The sequence below is a fragment of the Perca fluviatilis genome, chromosome 5 (assembly GCF_010015445.1).
Source record: "Perca fluviatilis chromosome 5, GENO_Pfluv_1.0, whole genome shotgun sequence".
Classification (NCBI taxonomy): Eukaryota; Metazoa; Chordata; class Actinopteri; order Perciformes; family Percidae; genus Perca; species Perca fluviatilis.
In genome coordinates, this window is record NC_053116.1 from 14,699,935 (window position 1) to 14,720,097 (window position 20,163).

General features: G+C 39.1%; 2 protein-coding genes across 3 annotated transcripts in view; one reads left to right on the plus strand and one right to left on the minus strand.

The window, feature by feature from the left end:
• Positions 1-3,758: 3,758 nt before the first annotated feature.
• Positions 3,759-5,753, plus strand: LOC120558822 (testis-expressed protein 49-like). The gene is made up of 4 exons (XM_039800084.1): positions 3,759-3,949; positions 4,790-4,966; positions 5,076-5,199; positions 5,279-5,753. Exons 1-4 carry the CDS (start codon positions 3,859-3,861, stop codon positions 5,325-5,327), a joined length of 441 nt encoding a protein of 146 aa, XP_039656018.1. The 5' UTR covers positions 3,759-3,858; the 3' UTR covers positions 5,328-5,753.
• Positions 5,754-7,483: 1,730 nt separating this feature from the next.
• LOC120558823 (adenylate cyclase type 6-like) overlaps positions 7,484-20,163 on the minus strand; it is a 42,604-nt gene continuing 29,924 nt past the window's right edge. The window contains exons 7-24 of one of the 2 annotated variants that reach the window (XM_039800085.1): positions 19,896-20,023; positions 19,619-19,777; positions 19,032-19,173; positions 18,048-18,176; positions 17,932-17,960; positions 17,702-17,849; positions 17,475-17,572; positions 14,071-14,158; positions 13,859-13,975; positions 13,605-13,763; positions 13,281-13,456; positions 12,951-12,977; positions 12,807-12,836; positions 12,589-12,721; positions 12,101-12,364; positions 11,789-11,993; positions 11,548-11,672; positions 7,484-10,204 (exon numbers count right to left, since the gene is read on the minus strand). In XM_039800085.1, coding sequence (XP_039656019.1) covers positions 10,076-10,204; positions 11,548-11,672; positions 11,789-11,993; positions 12,101-12,364; positions 12,589-12,721; positions 12,807-12,836; positions 12,951-12,977; positions 13,281-13,456; positions 13,605-13,763; positions 13,859-13,975; positions 14,071-14,158; positions 17,475-17,572; positions 17,702-17,849; positions 17,932-17,960; positions 18,048-18,176; positions 19,032-19,173; positions 19,619-19,777; positions 19,896-20,023 — 2,286 coding nt within the window. In that variant the 3' untranslated portion in view covers positions 7,484-10,075. The remainder of the gene's footprint in view (positions 10,205-11,547; positions 11,673-11,788; positions 11,994-12,100; positions 12,365-12,588; positions 12,722-12,806; positions 12,837-12,950; positions 12,978-13,280; positions 13,457-13,604; positions 13,764-13,858; positions 13,976-14,070; positions 14,159-17,474; positions 17,573-17,701; positions 17,850-17,931; positions 17,961-18,047; positions 18,177-19,031; positions 19,174-19,618; positions 19,778-19,895; positions 20,024-20,163) is intronic. The other variant, XM_039800087.1, reaches the window with a different exon arrangement.

The following is a 20,163-nucleotide window of genomic DNA, read 5'->3' on the forward strand; positions in this document are numbered from 1 at the left end:
AAGAGAACAAAATAGGGTAGTAATGAGGGACAGGACAGGTGACATGAGAGCTGACGAGGAACAGGTGAAACATGTCAGGGCGGGGCAGACAATCACAAAGACAAGGCAGGAAGTAAAACAAGACATGACACATGAGAAAAACCTACAAAATAAAACTGGAAACTAAACTAAAACCAGGATCATGACACGTTTCTGGGTTGCAGCAGAGGGATATTAAGCCGAAGAGGGAACTTCGTGCTAAAAAAAACCCATAACTTTGTCAGATATCACTTGATTTGGTTAACTCAGACTTACTGAAGGCTCTTATTAGCTTCGGCTGAACTTTAACTAGGCTCCATCTTTTACATTTGAGTTGCACCGGGAAGGGATTCCTTCCCAGCTAGTATGGATAGGGGGAACAATTATACAAACAAATAACTCTTTGAATGTTCATAAGAGCATGGGAGAATTTTATTAAAGCCCTATTCGCACGGGATAAGTATTACCTGGTGACCTCCAGTCATTTGTAATAATTGCGGAGGTTGTCTGTGATCTTAATCCCGTGCGAATCGGTCATGTCTGTAATTTGTAAAGTAATAATTCCCCCGCAAATGACCTACCATATTTCGCCGAAAACGGAGGTCCTGTGATAATATTAGTCCCGTGCGAATCGGCATCTCTGTGATTTGGGGTCTAACTGGCTGCGTTGTCAATTATAAATGAAAAGTTTTTACATCATATCCGGGGGATAATGTCTGTAAATTTGAGTAAAATACAGACTTCAGTTATCCCGTGTGAATGCGCCAGACGAAATACAGACGTGTGGGGGTAATTTATAAACTACAAGAGGTCCCCAGGTAATACTTATCCCGTGCGAATAGGGCTTAAGATGGATTTATTTTTTTATTTTTTTTATATCTGAAGCTAAATGTCAACATATACAAATCCATGACTAGAGTCAGATGAAAGCCCAGCTTTGGCTGACTCTGGGGGATTTGCAGGTAGTCACAATCACTTTTCCTTCTAATACTGTCAAAAACTTGCCCGGTGATGGGTTCTTCAGATGGTTTTGCTGAAAACAACAACAATGTAAACTGTGACAAGAAAGAGGAAATGGAACAGGATTTCCCTGTGCAGCTTGGGACATTGTTGTAAGATGAGTGGCTGCAGAGTATGAGGTGATGTAGAAATACATGTTGTACCTGTGTGAAGATCCACACTTGCTCAGGCGCTGCTGTGGGTACTTTTCCCTTCAGTTGACAGAGTTTAAGAGACACCACAGCTCTTCCAGGGGTTGCATGTAAACACAACTCAATGCCGATGCTGAGCCATACCTCTTGCCTGGATGTGTACTCAAAATACTACAAAGTCACACAGAACAATGTTATTTTTAAGATGGTAAATATAATGGAAAAAAATAATCCCTCATCACAGGTCATGAACTAAGTGTGGAAACAATTCCACCACAGTGATTTCTCCTTTTTAGATTTCTGCAATTGAAGGATTTTTAAAGTCACGAAGAGTGCAAAAAGATAAAACAAACATCATTTTGTGTAACAGAACACAATTTGTTATCCCTTTATTCATTCCTCCTGAGATATTTCGGACCCCCATGTTGGGAGCCACTGATCTAACAGAAGATAGCGTACCTGTGCTCTACCTTAATCACTACATTTTAACTCTTTCTTCTCTACATCCAGGCAGCACTTCCAGCCAATTTTTGCAACTGCAGAACAAATAATAATACAGTAACTGGACAGTTAACGGTCTGGATTTCCATCTAATATAAGTTTTGTCTCAATGTTCTGTAGAAAACACAAATCAATCAAACAAACGCTGTACAATGGTTCAACCAGACTGACAACTGAAAGCGCTGAAAGAGACAAAGATACCTCTGGGCAACAGAGAATAGAATCTAAATAAGAATAGAAATCAAGAAAGAAAAACAAAAAATCACTATAACCAGTGATTTTTAACGGCAGTGTACATTTCCTCCAGAATCATGAGTCAGTGTCATCAAGAAACATAAGCTCACTCTGTCTTCACCCAGATCACGGTGCAGGGAGATACGATCACTGGCAAACGTGAACTTTTTGACCAAGCGCCTAAACACACATCCCTACTTGACTATTTCCTGCCATAAAACCTCTCACACATAATCACACAATCATCATTGTAAACTTTAACATCCTATATGGCATCACCCTCTCTTCTCTCCTTCAAACTTTTATCTTAACCTCACAGGGGGGTGACCTCTAGCAAGCTTAACCTCCTATGCGTCAGTGACATTCCATTGAACCACTTCCTCAATTGACTGCACACAGCTTCTTCTGCAACGTGGACAAATATAACTCTAACTGCTAATATTCTATAATCATGTCTACAATAATAGAAATATCTCAACAGAACCCATTTAATTCCTCTTTACGTTCTTCAGGAGTCATTCGATGTGACACAAAGGGTTTGCCATTTGCGCCTGGTGCCCTCACTACCCTGGGATCTTGGAGAGGCCTCTGGATGTGAGGCTGGTGCTCGTGTTCAGTGTAAAAGCCAGTTGGGCAGCTGGGACTTGGCAACGGGACAACAGGCCGGACGGCGGATCCTGGGAGTCTCACCACACCTGCCACAGGTTGGTGTGATGGTTGTGGGAATGCTGTGTCGTTGACGTTGTAGAATTTAATGAAAAGTACGATCAAGAAGCAGGAAACTGTAACCTTTACGGGAAAGGTGAGTCGAAGGCAAAATATAGGCATAGTATGCACTGGGAAGGACTGGCCTAAAACAAAGCTGAAAAGAGACCACATAAAATACATCAATTAAGTAAGCATAACAAATCTTTATAAAAGCAATTCATCTGAATTCTTTAGACTGATACCAAGACTTTAGATACCAAGCACTATACTATTTTTTTTTACTGGCCTTCATGTCTTGTCATGTGACAAATGAGTATTAGACACATTTTTCATTGTTCTATTATGTACATATGTCTTCAAATACTGTGGAAACCAGCAGTATGCTACTTGTTGATAGTACAGGTAGTAAGTTTTAGCAGTTTGCAGATAATTACTCAACTCACATAGTTGAGTAACAACACATAGTTGAGTAACACACAACTACATATAATATCCATAAGAGTAGATTTTCTTTGTGTTATGTCGTAAAATATACAAATTAAGAATCTTTATGTACATGTATTAGTTATTATTGTGTGCAGTAGTGCATTAAAAATACCAACAATCTTAAAGTAAAATTAATACATTTTGTATAGGATATATACATACTGTATACCTTGTTTGTGTATTGTCTAAAGACTTCCATACAGGCTTCATAGAACATTATACTTGTGCTTTGTTTGCAAGCTACTTAAAATAAAATAAAAATGTTGTGAAATTTGACATGAAATCTGTATGAAAGTGGCCATAATCATACAAGACATTGTTTAAGTTTACAAAGTAAAAAGTAGTAGAAAGTTGAGACATTGTACATTCAACACAAGTTTACAATTCTACAACAATATTTGGAGGAAAAATACCCAATAAACAAGATAGATTACACATACAGTCATAACAGGATAGATCTACCAAGTTCTGAGCTAGATAGCAGACACGCTTCCAACCAACACAGTCAAGAACATTATATATCTGCTCAAACCGGTCTAAAGATTATATATATATTTGCTCTAAAAATAATGTTTTATTAGTTGGTTTGTTTATTTATTTATTCTAGTTGGCTCAGGTTCAACGTTTCCTAGCGGATGGGCGGGGCTTGCTGCCATGGTTACGCCTAAACCAAAAGTTGTGATTTATTTACAGGCTGTCTGTCTCGTCTGTCTCTCGGTTGCAGGCTCGTTTATCGGCTCGGAGCTAACTTTGCCGCACTATGACCTTCTTCGGTTTAACACACCTGGGTTATCAAAACCCAATAGGCGATAAAATGATAGTGAATTCCAGAGGAGCGTCTCAATTCCGGGGTAAGAGGAGCTGGACACCGATCGCTTCTGGATTGTATTTCGTCTAGCTAACTAACTTGAAGTTAACTGTCGCTACCCACAGTGAAAACAGAGCCTTTAACTTGCTGATAGCTAACACGAAGACTTTTTTTAATTCTCTAAACGTCTTCAGGCTTCAAAAAACCGCAAGCTAGCTACATATATAGCGCTAGCTAACATTAACGTTAACAAGTAGCTTGATAGTCCAGAGCAGGATCATGTTTGCTTATATGAGCTAGCTAGTAAATTGTTGTTTTTTGCCCTGGAGGGCCTTAATTTACAACACGTGGAAGACTTTAATCCAGGTAAAACGTTAATTATAATATTTGACTTTATTTAATATACTATAACGTTAGTCTCAAGATCTCTTTTTCAAGAGAGACCTGAGAACAATAACCATTTATAGTCAGAGAACCAGCATACAAGCACTGCTGGAATGTAATTAAGCAACGGCACCACGTTAATTGATAGCTTTAGTTACTAACGTTAGTTACTTTGCAGATGTTGATTATTAATAAAAAATATAAATTAAATAATACATAATTATATATCATTATCGGTTAAGCTACCCAGCAGTATATAAAGTATTTATGTGACTCTAAAATGGTCCATTCTAGCGAAAAAAAAGGGGGGGGGGGCCTCGATGCTGTATTATTTGCTGCTATATTATAGCATTTTTATGAAATCTCAAGCAATGCATCGATGGTAAAATACAAGTTAAACTTTAACTTGAGTATCTTGTGTCTTTCATAATAGCCAGAGGTTTATTATTGTAATCGAATGATGGATCAGTCTATACTATAGTAACGTATCTCTTTACAGATGGTGAGATTAACACCAGAGCAGGACTGCCTCCATCTCTTCAAGGAGAACAGGGACCCCTCAGATGTAATGACACATGCAGCGTTTACCACCAGCCTCTTCCCTACAGCGCTGACATACACCATGGGAGCCATGAGCGATACAAAGAGATGGTCAAACGGGTTCAAACACCCAGGGGTGAGGAAACATAGAAAGACAAGACATTAAGGGTCCGATGGGCTATGTTGGATCTATATCACAGCTGTATTCCTGCCTGGTAAAAGTGTCTGTCTCCTCTCTTCTTCAGCCCCTAACCAGCTGTACATAATGCCTCTAACGGACAGCCAGCAGTATGGATGGATGTTGTCCAGGAATCCTGAACCATGGACCCAAGTCAAACGCTTTCCCCGAAAGAACAGTGAGATGACAAAGTATGTAACATTACCAAATCTAATTTTTGTACATGTAAAATAGATCTCTGTAAATGTAATCCACTTGTTACTTTCACAGGTTTGTTAAAGAAATGTCAGCGACAGACCCGGAGTTCAGCCTGTTCTGACAGCCTTTCTTCTTCAGTTATGACACACACGCACACACACGCACGCAAAGCAGCATCAATTTTGATGTGCATTACGAGATTAAATTGATAGCAGATCCACTTTTTTTTGACGTTTTTCATGCTTCATTTCATTTTTTTTTTACTTGCAATCGAAAATCTAGTTTTATGGTAAGCTATTTTTTACACGAGCTATGAGTAACTAACTACCTCTCTAAAACATTATTTCTTAACCCTTTTAGCTCCCAACTTTTATAAAAGAAGTCTGAAGGTAGTCCAAAGAAATTTAGAGCAATTTTTCAGTGTTAAACAAGCAATAAAAATGTACCAACTACCACATTTTTATTTTACAAGTCAAGATCAAGCAGGGTCCAGACCATAGACTGTATATTAATGGACAGAGCATGTGTGACATCACCCATTGGTTTATGGAGATCTGCTATGACTCGTCGAGTTTGCCGTTATGGGCGCAGCCATCCTGGTTGCGGATGTGACGATTTTAGACGAGAGGGAGGAGTGAGGGAGGAGCCATAGACTGATGCTTACACTCTGCCTTACGTTACACACTTTCACTGGCAATCACATCATAGCCACGCCCTAAAACGCCCCCTGCTTTATCGCAGATTTTAAAATCAACGAGACCATAATTGAAAGAATGAACATCATTCTGTATTGCAGACGACTAAAAACTAGCGATTGAGACCATAAACTCATTATGAAAAAATGAGGTAATAAATCAAGTGAGAAGTGGGTCACTGTCTCATAGACTTCTACAGAAACCGACCTCCTTTTTGCAACTGCATGTGTCGCCCCCTGCTGGAATTCAGATAGAATGCAGCTTTAAGGCACTTCCGCATTTGCAGCACTTTGCCGAACCGGATGCTTTGTCCATTAATATTTACAGTCTATGGTCCAGATCCTGCAGGTTCAAAGGCACCACTGGAGTGGTTCATATAGAAAGTGAGATTGTACTGCGCTCTAGAGGAAACAAAAATAACTACTTCTGAATTTTGGGAGATGGTCTTCATGCGAGTATTCAAAACAGACTTCTTTACCAGATGCACAGCAGGTGCACTGATTGTCTAAAATAGAGAGACATAACAGTTTGCAGATTGTTGTTGTTTAAGAAGTGTTGAGCTTTTGAGGACCATTTGACCACTCGGCAGTAAAAACGTTTTACATTATTCCTCCTGAAGAAATATTTCACTGATATTCCAGTGCATCCTTAAGGGATCAAGATGGACACAGGCTTGTTTTCTCAGGTCATCAGGGATACACAGGAAGTCAAAGGATATCAGGGCATTCTCAGGCTGGATTTAAACAATTACCCTTACCCCTCCAAAGGCATAAAATGTCCCAAAAATGACTTATTGGACTTAATTCAGTACCACAGAAAGCGGCAGATTAGTGTGTCAAAATTCCAAAGGCTGTTTCTTACCATAACTAGCCTTTAGATGGTGCAAAGTGTCATGTGTTTATCAGTGGTACTGCTGGTCCTGCAGCTCTGCAACTGGAAAATATTGTTTTGGTGCTTTTCATCAGTGACAGTGTCCTTATATCGGTGGTCCATTCCTGTGGTAACTGGTCCAACCTCCCACAAGTCCAAACAAAGTGGTGACATTGCCAAAAAGCCTTAAGTATTCCTAACCAATCTGTTTATTTGGCGACAGGTGAACAAGGCATCTCTTTTTTTATGTTTCTTACAATTACTGTCATCTAACTTTGAGAATATCTTTGTTTGCAGGCTTGAATTGTCTAATATGTGTTATAATGGTGCTGTTAAGGTTTGATTCTGTGAGTGAAACTTTGTGTCCTGTGTGGGTAACTGTAAACACATCCAAAACAGGGATATTGTTTAATTATATGTTCATTGGATAGTCCGTATTATAAAGTCAGCACACAGAGAATATCTGTGGATGCTTTTAAAATGTGTAAGAATCTATATATGATATGAGTATATATATATATATATATATATATTATATATATTATATAAGTATGTGAATGGCAATTAAACTACTTTCTACTGTAAAATAACTGACATTACCACGAATATGAAGTTAATGTAAGACAAACCTCTGTTCCTACAAGCCACAGGTAGGATATAATTGCAGTACATCCAACAACATTAGTAAATATATGAACATGCAAAACAGCCATGGATTTTTTTTTATTTATTTTTTTCTTCAAGGGGAAATGTTATTTTTCTCTTTGTCATAGTCCTCAACTCTTCTTGTCCTTTAACTCTGCAAAAAGACTCCCCTTTCAACTCCTCCAACTCAGGGAAAATACAAATAAAACAAAAACAAATGCGGAAGGATTCATCAGGCCTGAGCAAAACACTGTTTCAGTAGTATGGGGACAACCTTCCTCCCCTCTCTTGTTCCCCCCAAAACATCCCAAGAGTTAACAATCAACACAAGTCTATGGACAGCCAATAGAAATAGAATACATACAATGCACATTTTATAAACTCATGTCCATTCTATAAACTCTTTGCTTATATGAATCACTCTTCATTGGTCACAGTTCACTTGATAGTTGGTGATCTCCATTACATTACTGTCCTCTGGTGCTCCCAACACACCCCAAGGCCAAATATCATTGCACAGGAGGGGACCAATAGCACAAGGCTGCGTGAGCTGGCTTTGGTACAAACATGATCAACTGTTGGTTGCCATTGTTGAGTGTGGCGGAAGAGCTAAATCTGGACTGATTCTCTCAATTACAAAAGTTGAAGCTGGAAAAACCAAGTTAATTGCATTGATAAGAATGTTTACTGGAAATTATTCTCGACAAGCCCTCATCCCTTTCTCTCTGCCCAGGCACTGTTCCTGTTAAGTGTTATTCTATGATTTGTTTTCTATTAACTTAAGGCAATCAAACTCAGCTATTAGTACTTCTACTGAGTGGAGGAATAATACAAGAAATATGTTTAAGTTTATTCATTCTGTCCTCTTCACATAGTGTGACACCAGGGATGTCATTTTTTTACTGCTGAGAAGTGAATGTGTGGGAGGGAGAGGTCACCTTAAAGCCTGACTGAGATTTACAATACTGCAGTAGTGGCATAAATAAAATAAAAGCACAGTGAATCATCTGTATGTGTGTGTGTGTGTTTACTGCTATGCTTATGTGAGCATACACCACTCAGGTTCTGCTGCAAAGGCAGCTAATGGTTATTACTTACTATACATGATCACACCTATCGCCAGTTGAAATACTGTATTGTACATTAGGATTGAACAGCAGAATTCATTGGCTGCAGTTGATCAGTTGGTACCAGTGAGCTTGAGCTTTACAACTGGCATTTTACAAGAAAGCGTGCTGGTCTTTGATCCTTTTCATTGGAATGGAATCATCATAATAAGCATAATAATTAATCAGAATCATCATCATAATAATAATAATAATAATAATAACATTAAGAATATACAAATGATGGATACAGAAGTGATACAAAATACCCTACGTTAAAACAAACAGAAATGAAAACAAGATACCACAATCAGACATGCTTCAAAGCAGTTATGTTTGGCAAGAAAGCAGTTTTTGTTGTATCATAAAAACCTCACAGTGAAAATAGTTATGCCCCTTCAGGATTACAAAGCACAGTATTCAGTCAAAATCAATATATATTTCTTTCCTTCATCTATTTCTCCTTCATAGAAGAATCCGGCTGTGTGGTACCACTGCGTTGATATCCAAGGTTTTCCCCCCTGATGCCTCTGGATCTAAGTTCCTTCATTTCCTTTTGCACCAACAAATACTTCTCTAAAAGGGAAGGAGCAGTCGATGACAATATACTGTAAAGGCTGACACCAGCTGCCCACTGGCTGCTCAAGCTCTAAGGAACCTAACTGACATGATATGAAGGATGAAGAGGATCCTATTCCCAGCTGGGGCTACTTCTAGTCCTCAGAGATTAAAAATATAGATTTCAGATATCACCTTCTAATAACATCCTTAGTCGTCTTTACTCATTTTGTTTAGAGGTTGAGGGCAACATCATAATTTTCAGTTAAAGTGATCGGATCTTTGCTGCCTGAATGGCAGACAAAATAAATGTATTGTATATATTTTATGAAAACAAAATAAGCAGCCTGTGCTGCCAGCAGTTGTAGTGAGAACATATCAAACATGTCTTGCCTTGCTTTTAGTAAATACTTTAGTCTTTGGTCAATATATTCCTCCTCAGTTCATACATATATTCATACACACACAAATATGCATGTACATACACACTTATTAACGTGTAATAAACTGGATATTTGTGCACGTATGTATTCACACTTTTTCATAAAGGACCTTTTGCACAAAACTTCAAGATCAAAATAAATAATTAAGTCAAAAACAAAATATGAGTACCTGTTCATAATTCATGTGAAATAAAAAGAATTACCAGAAAAAAAACAAAGTAAAAATATAAAGTAGCCTTATGTACAGCGTTTATCTTCTTTTGACACAGGCTAAAAGGCGTTGTTTTAAATAAACAGACTTTGCATCTTTCAAGAAGCCTGAGAGAGAGGCTAGACATGAGAAAAACATGTGTCCTTCAACATGTATGTGAGCCAAAATGGCTGTCAAACGAGAAAATTTCCTTTCATCAAGAACACTTTCCTTTTGAAGTCTTGAGTTTTTTTTCCTCCTTACTTGGGATTCAAGCCATTCTCTCACACTGTGAGTCCTCACTCAGTGGTGCTGTGTCCTTGCAGTGGGGAACATCCCAACATGTGCTGCTGCCACGGTTGCTAACTGTTGGGCGGGCCATCGTTCAGGAAGTAGGTTGTCATTTCGCCTTTCCCTTTGACCTTAACCACCCCACGATACTCCAACACGTACCCTTTGTTTGCAAGCACCTGGTAAAGGTCTGTAGTCACCTGAGAGCAGAACGGAAAAGATAGATTTATATAAGGCTGTATAAATACTTATCTGATCAAATTAAGGAGCACGATGCATTTTTTCAAAATGTAGATAATATCATGAATCCACAGTCTGACAACCAGAGACTACATTATTTAGAATTTTTTAGTTCCCTCAATTTCATTTAAAATGTGCAGGTGGAAGGTTACTTATTCCAGCTCTTATGAGACTACAGTTTCTAATATTTGTTGGGGTAGAAAAGTAACCATTATTCCAAAAATAATGACAGTAAACATTTTCATTTAAAGCTGCTCTAATCCTCAGCTGCTGGTTGCTCAATATTGTTGGAATCAGCTTGCTTTGTGGCTAGTTAAGTAAATGACCTCAGCTGTAAGGTTTAGAAATCAACAGTGACACTATAAGACACATGAGCTCTTACAGTAATCTACCAGGTATTTATTATACACTCAGTGGCCACTTTATTAGGTACACATGTACAATCTAAGCAGTTCTGTCATAAAGTCTACTTTTTGATTGTCAAAACCTGAAAGTCCTCCCGGATCCATATTCTTCATATATGTTTACATTCTATGTAAACTTTTGTCATCCTGATTGTCTATACTGTCATTGTATTATGTTGGTCTATTCTGTTCACATGACATCTATTGCACGTCTGTCCATCCAGCAAGAGGGATTCCTTCCACAGTTGCGCTTCCTAAGGTTTCTTCGCCGCTAAAGGTTTCTTTTGGGGACTGTTTCCTTCAAGCGAGGGTCTAAGGACAGAGGGTGTCATACAGATTGTAAAGCCCCTTGAGGCAAATTTGTGATATTATCTAAATAAAATATAGTCATAGAGGTGTTTATTAAAATATATGTTTTTAGAACTGATGTCATAGTAACTGTGGTGGTGTTGTACTGGAATGTATTGTATTCAGAAGCATTTGTAATACTGGGCCTCTCTCAATATAATATACCACCGTTAACTTATGACCTCAGCAATAAGCTGAAATAAACTGAATTTACAGATTTCCGACAATCAACAAAAACTTAACATTATAAACTTCATAAAGATAGACTTTATGGCAGAGCTGACGCATTGAATTGCCATACAATGTACAGGTATAGCTAATAAAGTGGCAACTGAATGTAACATGTTTCATGAGTATTGTAGAATAATCCTGAATTTTAATAGTTGTTACATGACGTTTATCAGTGTTCTAAGCCCCCAACGTCTCCTACTAGGATTAGGCAATGGTTATGGTTAGGGTTAAGGTTAGGTGCCTTGAAGTCAATGGTCGCAGCACTGCTTGGAAGGAGACGTTGGGGGCTTAAAACACCATCAAGCTTACATGACACCTACCTGTATGCAGTCAGGTACACCTGTACTGTCCATACGACTGGCCACATTGACGGTGTTTCCCCAAATATCATATTGAGGCTTCCGTGCACCAATAACCCCTGCTACCACTGGTCCAATGTTCAGACCTGGGAATTAAAGACAAAAACATTTGACCGCATCAACAAAGCTGCTACTGTTAACATATTAGGAAAGAAAAGCTATTGTTTTCAACATGTGGCCCCTGTAACTTCTGCTTAGTTACCTATCTTCATCTGGAAGTTGTTGAAGGAATGCTCATTGATGTACTTCATCTGCTCCCTCAGTCTCATGGCGTAGTCGGCCAGTGCAATAATGTGTGAACGGCCCTCCTTGTCGTAAGTGGAGTCATTGAGACCGGAGGCCGCCATGTAGGTGGAACCAATGGTCTTGATCTTCTCTAGCTGCCTGTACTTCTCTTCACTGATAATCTGAGAACAGACAGTGATTACATTTGAGCAACTTTTAAAATTAGCTGTAAGCAAAGGTCAAAGGGACAACACACTGAGCTTTACAAACATGCCTCAACCAACTTTACCTCATCAAAGTCAGCAATGATCTCGTTGAGCAGCCGGAGACACTCCACTCCCTCGTTGTTGGCCTCCAGCTCCACGTAGAATTCAGAGAAATTGCTGATGGAGGCAAACATGACGGCCACACACTCACAGGACTGGTAGTACAGCTCGTCGTTACGCCGCTCACGCGCCAAAAAGTGAGCGGCTACGTCCTTAGGCAGAATATTATGAAGGAGGCGACGATTGTAGGCTTGCAGTTCCTCCATCTCCTCCTTCTCCTCTGTGGCCTGGGAGTGAATGCTCTTTATTAGATATATTTAGCTTTTATGAATGCTGTAATAAAATGTCTGGCAGGGTCGAGGTGTGGACTAGACTGCAGATGTTCTATTATCAGACACTAATAAACTGTGAGACAACTCAATCATCTTCATCAGCTTTCGCAGAAAAGTGAAGAGATTGTGTTTGTAGTTCACGTGGTCAGATGACGCCCTCTAGTGGACGCTGCACATACCTGTAATTTCCACAGGAAGTCGAGGCGTGCAGTAGATTCAACCTGCTGGGCGTGCAGGTACAGTGCCAGGACAAAGACTGTGAGGATCACTGGAGTCATGACCCTCAGGGACACTTTTGTCACAACAAATGGGCTGCAAAGTGACAGACACATGGTGACATTAATGGGAAAAGAGATAAAAACCTTCAAAAGTAACACTGAATGTGCTGTAATCTTACCACTGGTTTGTAGTTTCATTGAAACTGGACCTAAAAATACAAACACAAAAATGCATTCTGGTCAATACAAATAAAGCAAATAATCATTTAATATTAATTTATTTAAAGTGTTTCTAAAGTGTGAGTCCAAATACAAATTCTTACCATTGAGCGCTAGTTTCATTTAAATCACTAAAAATAAAATAATGACCATTAGAACAATAATGAAATATACAAAACTCTGACATTTAAAATTATTACATTTTAAGTCATAAATGTTTTAATTAATGGCACAAAAGGGTACAACACAATCGTATTGTTTCAAAATGTTTGATATTGGTGCCAATATGATACTTCAGTTTCGGTATTGATATCAAAACAATACTTTTTTTGATACCTTAGTTTGGGGAATGTAAGCATGCTAAAACCCTTTTGTTTCATTTAACAAAATATGCCCCCTCCTCTGCATTAGCATGCACAACCTGTACCACTTACATGGCATTGGAGGTGACAAAGAGGTCTGCGTTGTCGAAAAGTGCTACTTGTGGCCACTCCACCAGCAGCAGGAAGGTGAGCTGGATGAGCAGCATGAGGGCCAGCTTCCCTATGCTGCTGATCTGCAGGAACACTGAGCAAGCCAGCAGCGTCAGCAGCACACTGTAGCTGAAATACTGGAGAGCAGCATCACAAAGAGGTATTATCAACAACCGATCTCAGAAAAAAACACAAATGTAAATGTGACATTTTCATTTTTGAAATGGTTCGACCAGTTGCGTAGAGAACACAAACAGTGAAGTGGTGACATAACAATGAACTCACCTCAGGAAAAGGGCAGGAGGGGCCTTCGCTAGAACAGATCTCCAGACCCCCTTCAATGGACACATTCAAGGTGCGGATCAAACAGGGCGTCACCAGCGCTGCAGAGGTGTTCAGCTTCTCGGCTACGCATTGTGCCAAGCTCTTGGTGTCACAGGCAAACTGCAGTGAGGCCGAACATACACACACATGTATTCAGCATGATTTTCAACATGTATGGTTTGTGTACTGTATGGATATGCTGACTGTAATCATACCATATTAACAAAGGCAGAGATGAAGACAAGGATAATGGTAAATACTCCAACCAGGGTGCTGTTGGTGCGCGACTGGACAATCTTCTTTGAAACAGTCTGCATTGCAGCTGGAAAGAGCTTCAAGAGGAGGGGAGGGGGAAAATAAATGATTTACACATATACAATGAATGACATATTAGCAAAATATCTGTTTGTGCGTTTTGAAAAGCTACCTTGATGCACGAATATATGGCACAGATGAAAAGGATGTTGGCAAGTATGACAAAGATACTAATGTAGATTCCCAGCATGACTGGGGTGCTGCAAGGGAGAATACATAAACATAGTTATAGAGAAACACTTAAACACAGTTATAGAGAAACATTTAAAATGCTTTCACATCTAAACTGTTTGGTGTGAACGCTGTCAATCAAACCCTTTTGTGTGCGACTGTGTGCAATGAATTCAAAAGCTTAACTTATATTTATCCATCTGCTAATTGTGAAATGTTAAGATCTTGTAAGTTTTCGATACAAGTGATGAACTGTGTATATTTATGGAAAATAATTTGCTGAAAGTGAAAAGGAGTTAAAACAGGTATGTTGAGCTAGTGTCATAAACCCAATTTTAGCATTTCATTAATAAAACGTGACACATTCAAACAGTAAGCTTCCACCTGTAATATTATGGACCGAGACTCAGTTTTTGTACTGTTTGTATGAGAACATACGCATATACAAGGTCTTGTTGCAGTCTGGACTAATACTTCTCATAATGAATTTTATTAGGTAACTTTTTGAAAATAATAGGGCTGGGCAAATTAACGCGTTATTATCGCGTTAACTCATTAATTAATTAACGCGATAATTTTATTGCGCATTAACGCAGTTTTTATTATTTCTTTTATTATTGTAAAAGTCTGTTGCTCATAGGCTTTTATTTTGTAAAAGTCTGTTGCTGACTGCTGCCACGCTTACAGGAACCGGAAAAGAAAAGAACTGGCAGATAAAGAAACATGGAGAAGGGTACGGAACTTTTACATGGCCATTTTCATTTTAAAGTTCTTCCAGACGGCGCAGTAGACAGAACCAAAGTTATTTGTAACCACTGCAAATTTGAATTTTCTTATCGCCAGAGTACTTCCAGTCTGAAATATCACCTAAGCGCAATACACACAGTTGATACCAGCTAATCATTCAACGAAACAAACAGTGGCGCGTCGGCAGACTGCGTTAGATGCAGCGTGTGGGAGAAGTATAGATAAACAAAGGCAAGAGAAGCTAACAAATGCCATAGCGAAGTGGATAGCTACAGACTGCAGGCCCATTAGTGTTGTGGAGGACGTCGGTCTGAGAAACATTCTGAGAATCGTAACAAATGACGGCAGGTATGAGATTCCCTCAAGACGCACCATCACAAGAAGAATACACAAGTTGTTATGAAAAGGAGAGGACCGCAAAAGCGACAACTTTACAACGTGTTCTTCTCACTGGGGACTACTGGACAACACTGGGTAACCATAATTACCTCAGTATTACATTTTTGATGTTATGATTGTGGCTCAGGATTTTGTTTTTTAAATATATATATATATATATATATATATATATATATATATATATATATATATATATATATATATTAGGGCTGTGAATCGATTAAAAAATGTAATCGAATTAATTACATCCTCTGTGATTAATTAATCGAAATTAATCGCATACATAATTAACGGTGCCTGAACCGATACTTTTTAAGAAAGTAAAAAAAGAAAAGAAAAAAGAAGGGTACTAAACAACAGTCGGTGACATTAAAGAAGGGCTTGTTTATTGCTAAGGCCATATGGTCAAAATTAAATGCTTTGATAATAATCTATAACAATAACTTATTTCACTAGTAAATTGCTGTTGAACGACAAAAACAACCACCAGATGGGAAAAGGACATTTACAATAACTTCAAATGCACCACGAGGCTGTAGTTTACCAGTTTCATTGAACGCACCGTCTGTGCTGAATCCTCTACAGTAAAACACAGTCAAACTTTACACCGTTTAGCGTTAGCTGTCAGCATTTTAACAGTGTTTAATCCAGCTACTAGCTAGCGGTAGGCTAACGTTAGCTGCTGTCAAGTATAGTGTTAACTAGCGTCACGTGCAGCGGTGTTTGTGTTGCCTGTATCGTCCGTTTCATAGTGATGACGAACTGACCGAAGAGCCGGTTATTAACCCGATTCGTGTCACTGAGCCGGGAGAATCGAGTGACATACGTCAATGAACCGACTCACTCCTGTTTTTTACCTCATTAGCGCCTCCACTGGAGTGGTGGTAGAATCAATCAGGAAATGGGCTACCTCGAGCAGCACGATTCATTGGACCGAAAGAGTTGTTAAGAGAGTAGAGACCGTGCACCCGGCTACTGCCGAGAGTCTGCACTGCCGAGAGTCGAGACCGAATGTAACCGTTAACAACCGCTCGAGTATATAAGCAAACGGTTTGTCTAACGGTTCTCGGCAAGTTTGAGTTATTAACCAAGCCTTGTTTCTGATGCATCTTAGGTGACTGTGTTCGGAAATTCACACATTATTGATTGGGAAGTGCATCACATACAAATACACATGTTATCTTAGTTATGTTAAGTTAAATGTTAGAGAAGTGAATGTTACAGGCTGTCACGAGCAGACCGGGCGGGCACCCGGCTACTGCCGAGACCGGGAGTAGCCGGATGCTGCAGCCGCAGGCACGTGAACCGTTGACCGAATCTATAGACTCGGTTCGCCAACCAACAACCGTCCGGTTGAACCGACTCGCGTAAAAGAGCCGGTTGTCACATCACTACCGTTTCAGAGCATCAGAGAGAAGAGCAGACATATCGTGGCACCAGATTTCGGTAGCCAGGGTTGGCAGGAAGAAGTAACAAGTAGCTAAATGTTCCAATCAATGATCCAGGCAGCACATTCTCGTCTCCCTCCTTCATTTTACAGTCAAATAGTGGCTAGAACGGCTCCGGGTCAAACGTCAATATGGAATGGATTAATCTGTTATTTTTTGTCAGATTAATTAATCGAAATTAACGCGTTATTTTCACAGCCCTAATATATATATATATAAATATATATATGCTTTGATTACATTGTTTAAGTTGAGATTTACACTAAATATTTTATTTATCTGCTATTGTATAAACAAAATGCTGATGTTAAGTGTTTGCAGAACAAATGTTATGGCACTTTCGTTCATATGGCAGAACATTTAAAATAAAATTGCGCTATACACTTCTTTTGACTTCATTATTGGATTTTGCGTATAACAATGCGATTAATCGCGATTAAAACTTTTAATCGTTGCCCAGTTCTAGAAAATAAATAAACATACATGGTTCACAAAATGCAGCAATTTGATTTCCCCAAATAGAGTAAAGGTCACCAAAACCGTCCAATGAGCTACCTGTAAGTCTGAATGACTTACAGCTCTTGGTTTACTTTTAATAACTCAGTGTGAACAATAAGGCATCAATCTATATTTTTCTACTTTTTCTACTCAGTCCAAACCAAACAAACCAAACTACAGGTGTGAAAGCAACCCTAAAAACACACAGTACATACGGGAGGATCTACAGTATGTGAATTTAGGAAGTACTCACTGTGGAAAGATAACAATCTGTATGAAGGATATGAAGCAGAATACTAGTAGAGTACACGCAACATAGCCTCCAAAACGATCGTCCACCTTCTTGGAATACTGCAAGAGGAAACAGCAGAAGAAGAAAAAACATAGTCAGATATGAGCAGCAGCCAGCTCCCTCCTCCATACATGTATTATATTTAAGTTGAAGAAGCAAAGACAATAATCAGGGGTCTTAGGATCAACCTTTTTCTCCAGGCTAGATGTCTGGAAGGTGAGCAGGAACTTCTTAACGTGGTCTTTTCTTAGCTGGTCAATGCTGCGAGCGTCAATAGCTCGCCCCAAAAATTCATCCACCTCGTCCTCCGGGTTCATCGCCTCCTGAACACAACGGCTGCAAAAAGATACAGGTTCTTAATGACATCCAGCACTGCAGCAGTCTTCATATGTGTTAAGCATCAAGAGTCAGTACTCACTTGTCTTTACTGGAGGTCTCATCAATCCCCTGAAGAAAAAAACAGACACAAAATATGACTCTCAGAGAAAAGCCGCCCGGCTACCTACGAAGGTGTGTGTTGGTGTTGATTCTTACCATTTGTCTAAAGACTTTAGAGTCTTTGGTCCTGGAGAAGGTTCTGTCGGGGACCCAGCGTGGCATCAGCCCCTCATTAGAGTTGGCTCTCGTCCTCTGCATCTTAGCCATCACCGCCTTCTCCTCCTTCTGCTCAGAGGGAAGAACATGAAGGCTTGACCAGCTGTTCTCACACAACAGTCAATGACAATATAAGTGACTAAATACACTAGAAGAGGTCTTTTTTATTTATTACGCCCACAAGGAAGAGTGTACAGTCAGTTCAGGATCTAGAAAGATTACTTAATTCACAAATCTGTCCACTCTCATCTGTTAAGATTATGCCTCCTTCACAGCTTTTGATGTTACAGTTATTCCACTTGTCACTGTTGACCTGCAGCTTAACACCCATAGACATATACAGTATATGTCCATCTTAAAGCTTCTAGACACTGCTGAGTTACCCAATGGTGATGTATCAGTTTGGGTCCAGTTAGCCTTGTTAACTATGACATGCAGCTCGGGAAATAATTTTGGACAAATTTAAATGGACTGAAAGTTTAAGGACAAAGACAACTTGATACGCTCTACACGTTATTGTAGGCCCAGTTTTAGATGCAACTTAATTTTGTACAATATATGTAGTACGGGGTCCCTGTTCCATCTCTCTTTCAGTTAAGGGGTCCTTGGCTTAAAAAAACGTTGAAGACCCCTGTTCTAAAGGATGTGCTAAAAGGCTAATGTTGTGCAATAATAATAATTAAAATAAGGGTGAAAAATAAGGATTAGATAAAAGGAAATAAACATTTCAAAGTAAAAAAAAAAACATTTTAAAGTTTAAAAATATAAATGTATGTAATATATGTTTTTAAATGCATATTTTCAATATAGGGAAAATGTAAAATATAAAATATTTTAATTTCTTAAATAATATTTTTCCTGAAAGGCATGCTATAATAAACCTATAATATCTTTATTGAGCTGTGTGCGTTTTTGTGCACTGACCCGTTTCTGGCTGCAGCCAAGAACCAGGAAGGTCTCGATGCTGTTGTCCTTTAGATACGCGTTCCTCTCACCTCCAAAACCTGGTTCCACCTCATAGTCTCCATTAAGATACTGCAAGGTGGCCTTAGTGATGTGGATCCGCCTACAAACAGACAAGGAATTTTTATATAAAACCTGCATATGTGTGCATGTCCATATTTGAGTGTGCAAATGGGTGTGTGCTTTATTTCTTTATTGGTATATGCAGAACTTGGGAATGCCAGACACACTTCTGAGCAGTTCTGGAATTACTGTATAACATAGGTCAGAGAAATGATCTACATGAATTATAGCAAAAAAATAATCAACTGTTCTCAAATGTTGTATATTTTCAGATGAATTAGTTACATTGAGAAAGGTTAGGCAATATTTTAGGTGAACCTCCTTCACTTAATTGGTTATAAAGAATCTTAAAGGGTCGTTTTTATCAAAGAAAATTCGGTTGACCACTGTAAATAGTGTTGGGTTGATAGCTATTCTACATTGGGATGTTTTTTATAATGTGCAAACTGTCCATGTGTGTGTGCACCTGTGTTTATTTCCCTCACCCTGCTTTGCCTCCCGCCTCCATGTGGTTTGCCAGTGTGACATCGTTTGACCACACGTCAAACTGCCACTTCCTGAGACCAAGCACACCACAGTGCACACGCCCACTGTGAATCCCAACGCGCATGTTAACGTTGACCCCTGTCACCTCGCGCACCAGCCTGCAGACACACACAGCCCAGACGATCAGTGTCTCCGACAGGACAAAACTTTGCAAACGACAGCAAACAAACTAACTCCAAACACATGCAAACATATGCAAACACTATTTCTACTCACGAGATCGCCTCTATCATGTCGACGCCCATCTCCACACAGCAGTGGGCGTGGTCAGCCCGGGGTTCAGGCAGTCCAGACACACAATAGTAACAATCACCCAAAATTTTAATACGTAGACAGTGGTTCTCCTGAAAAAGGTAGGAAAAAAGGATGAAAAGAAACAAATGAGGTTGATAAGTTGAAGCTTTCCGAGGAGAAAAAAAAAAAGAAGGAATAGTTTGACATTTTCAAACTAGTCATATCTGTCAGTTAAGAATGACTTTACAGC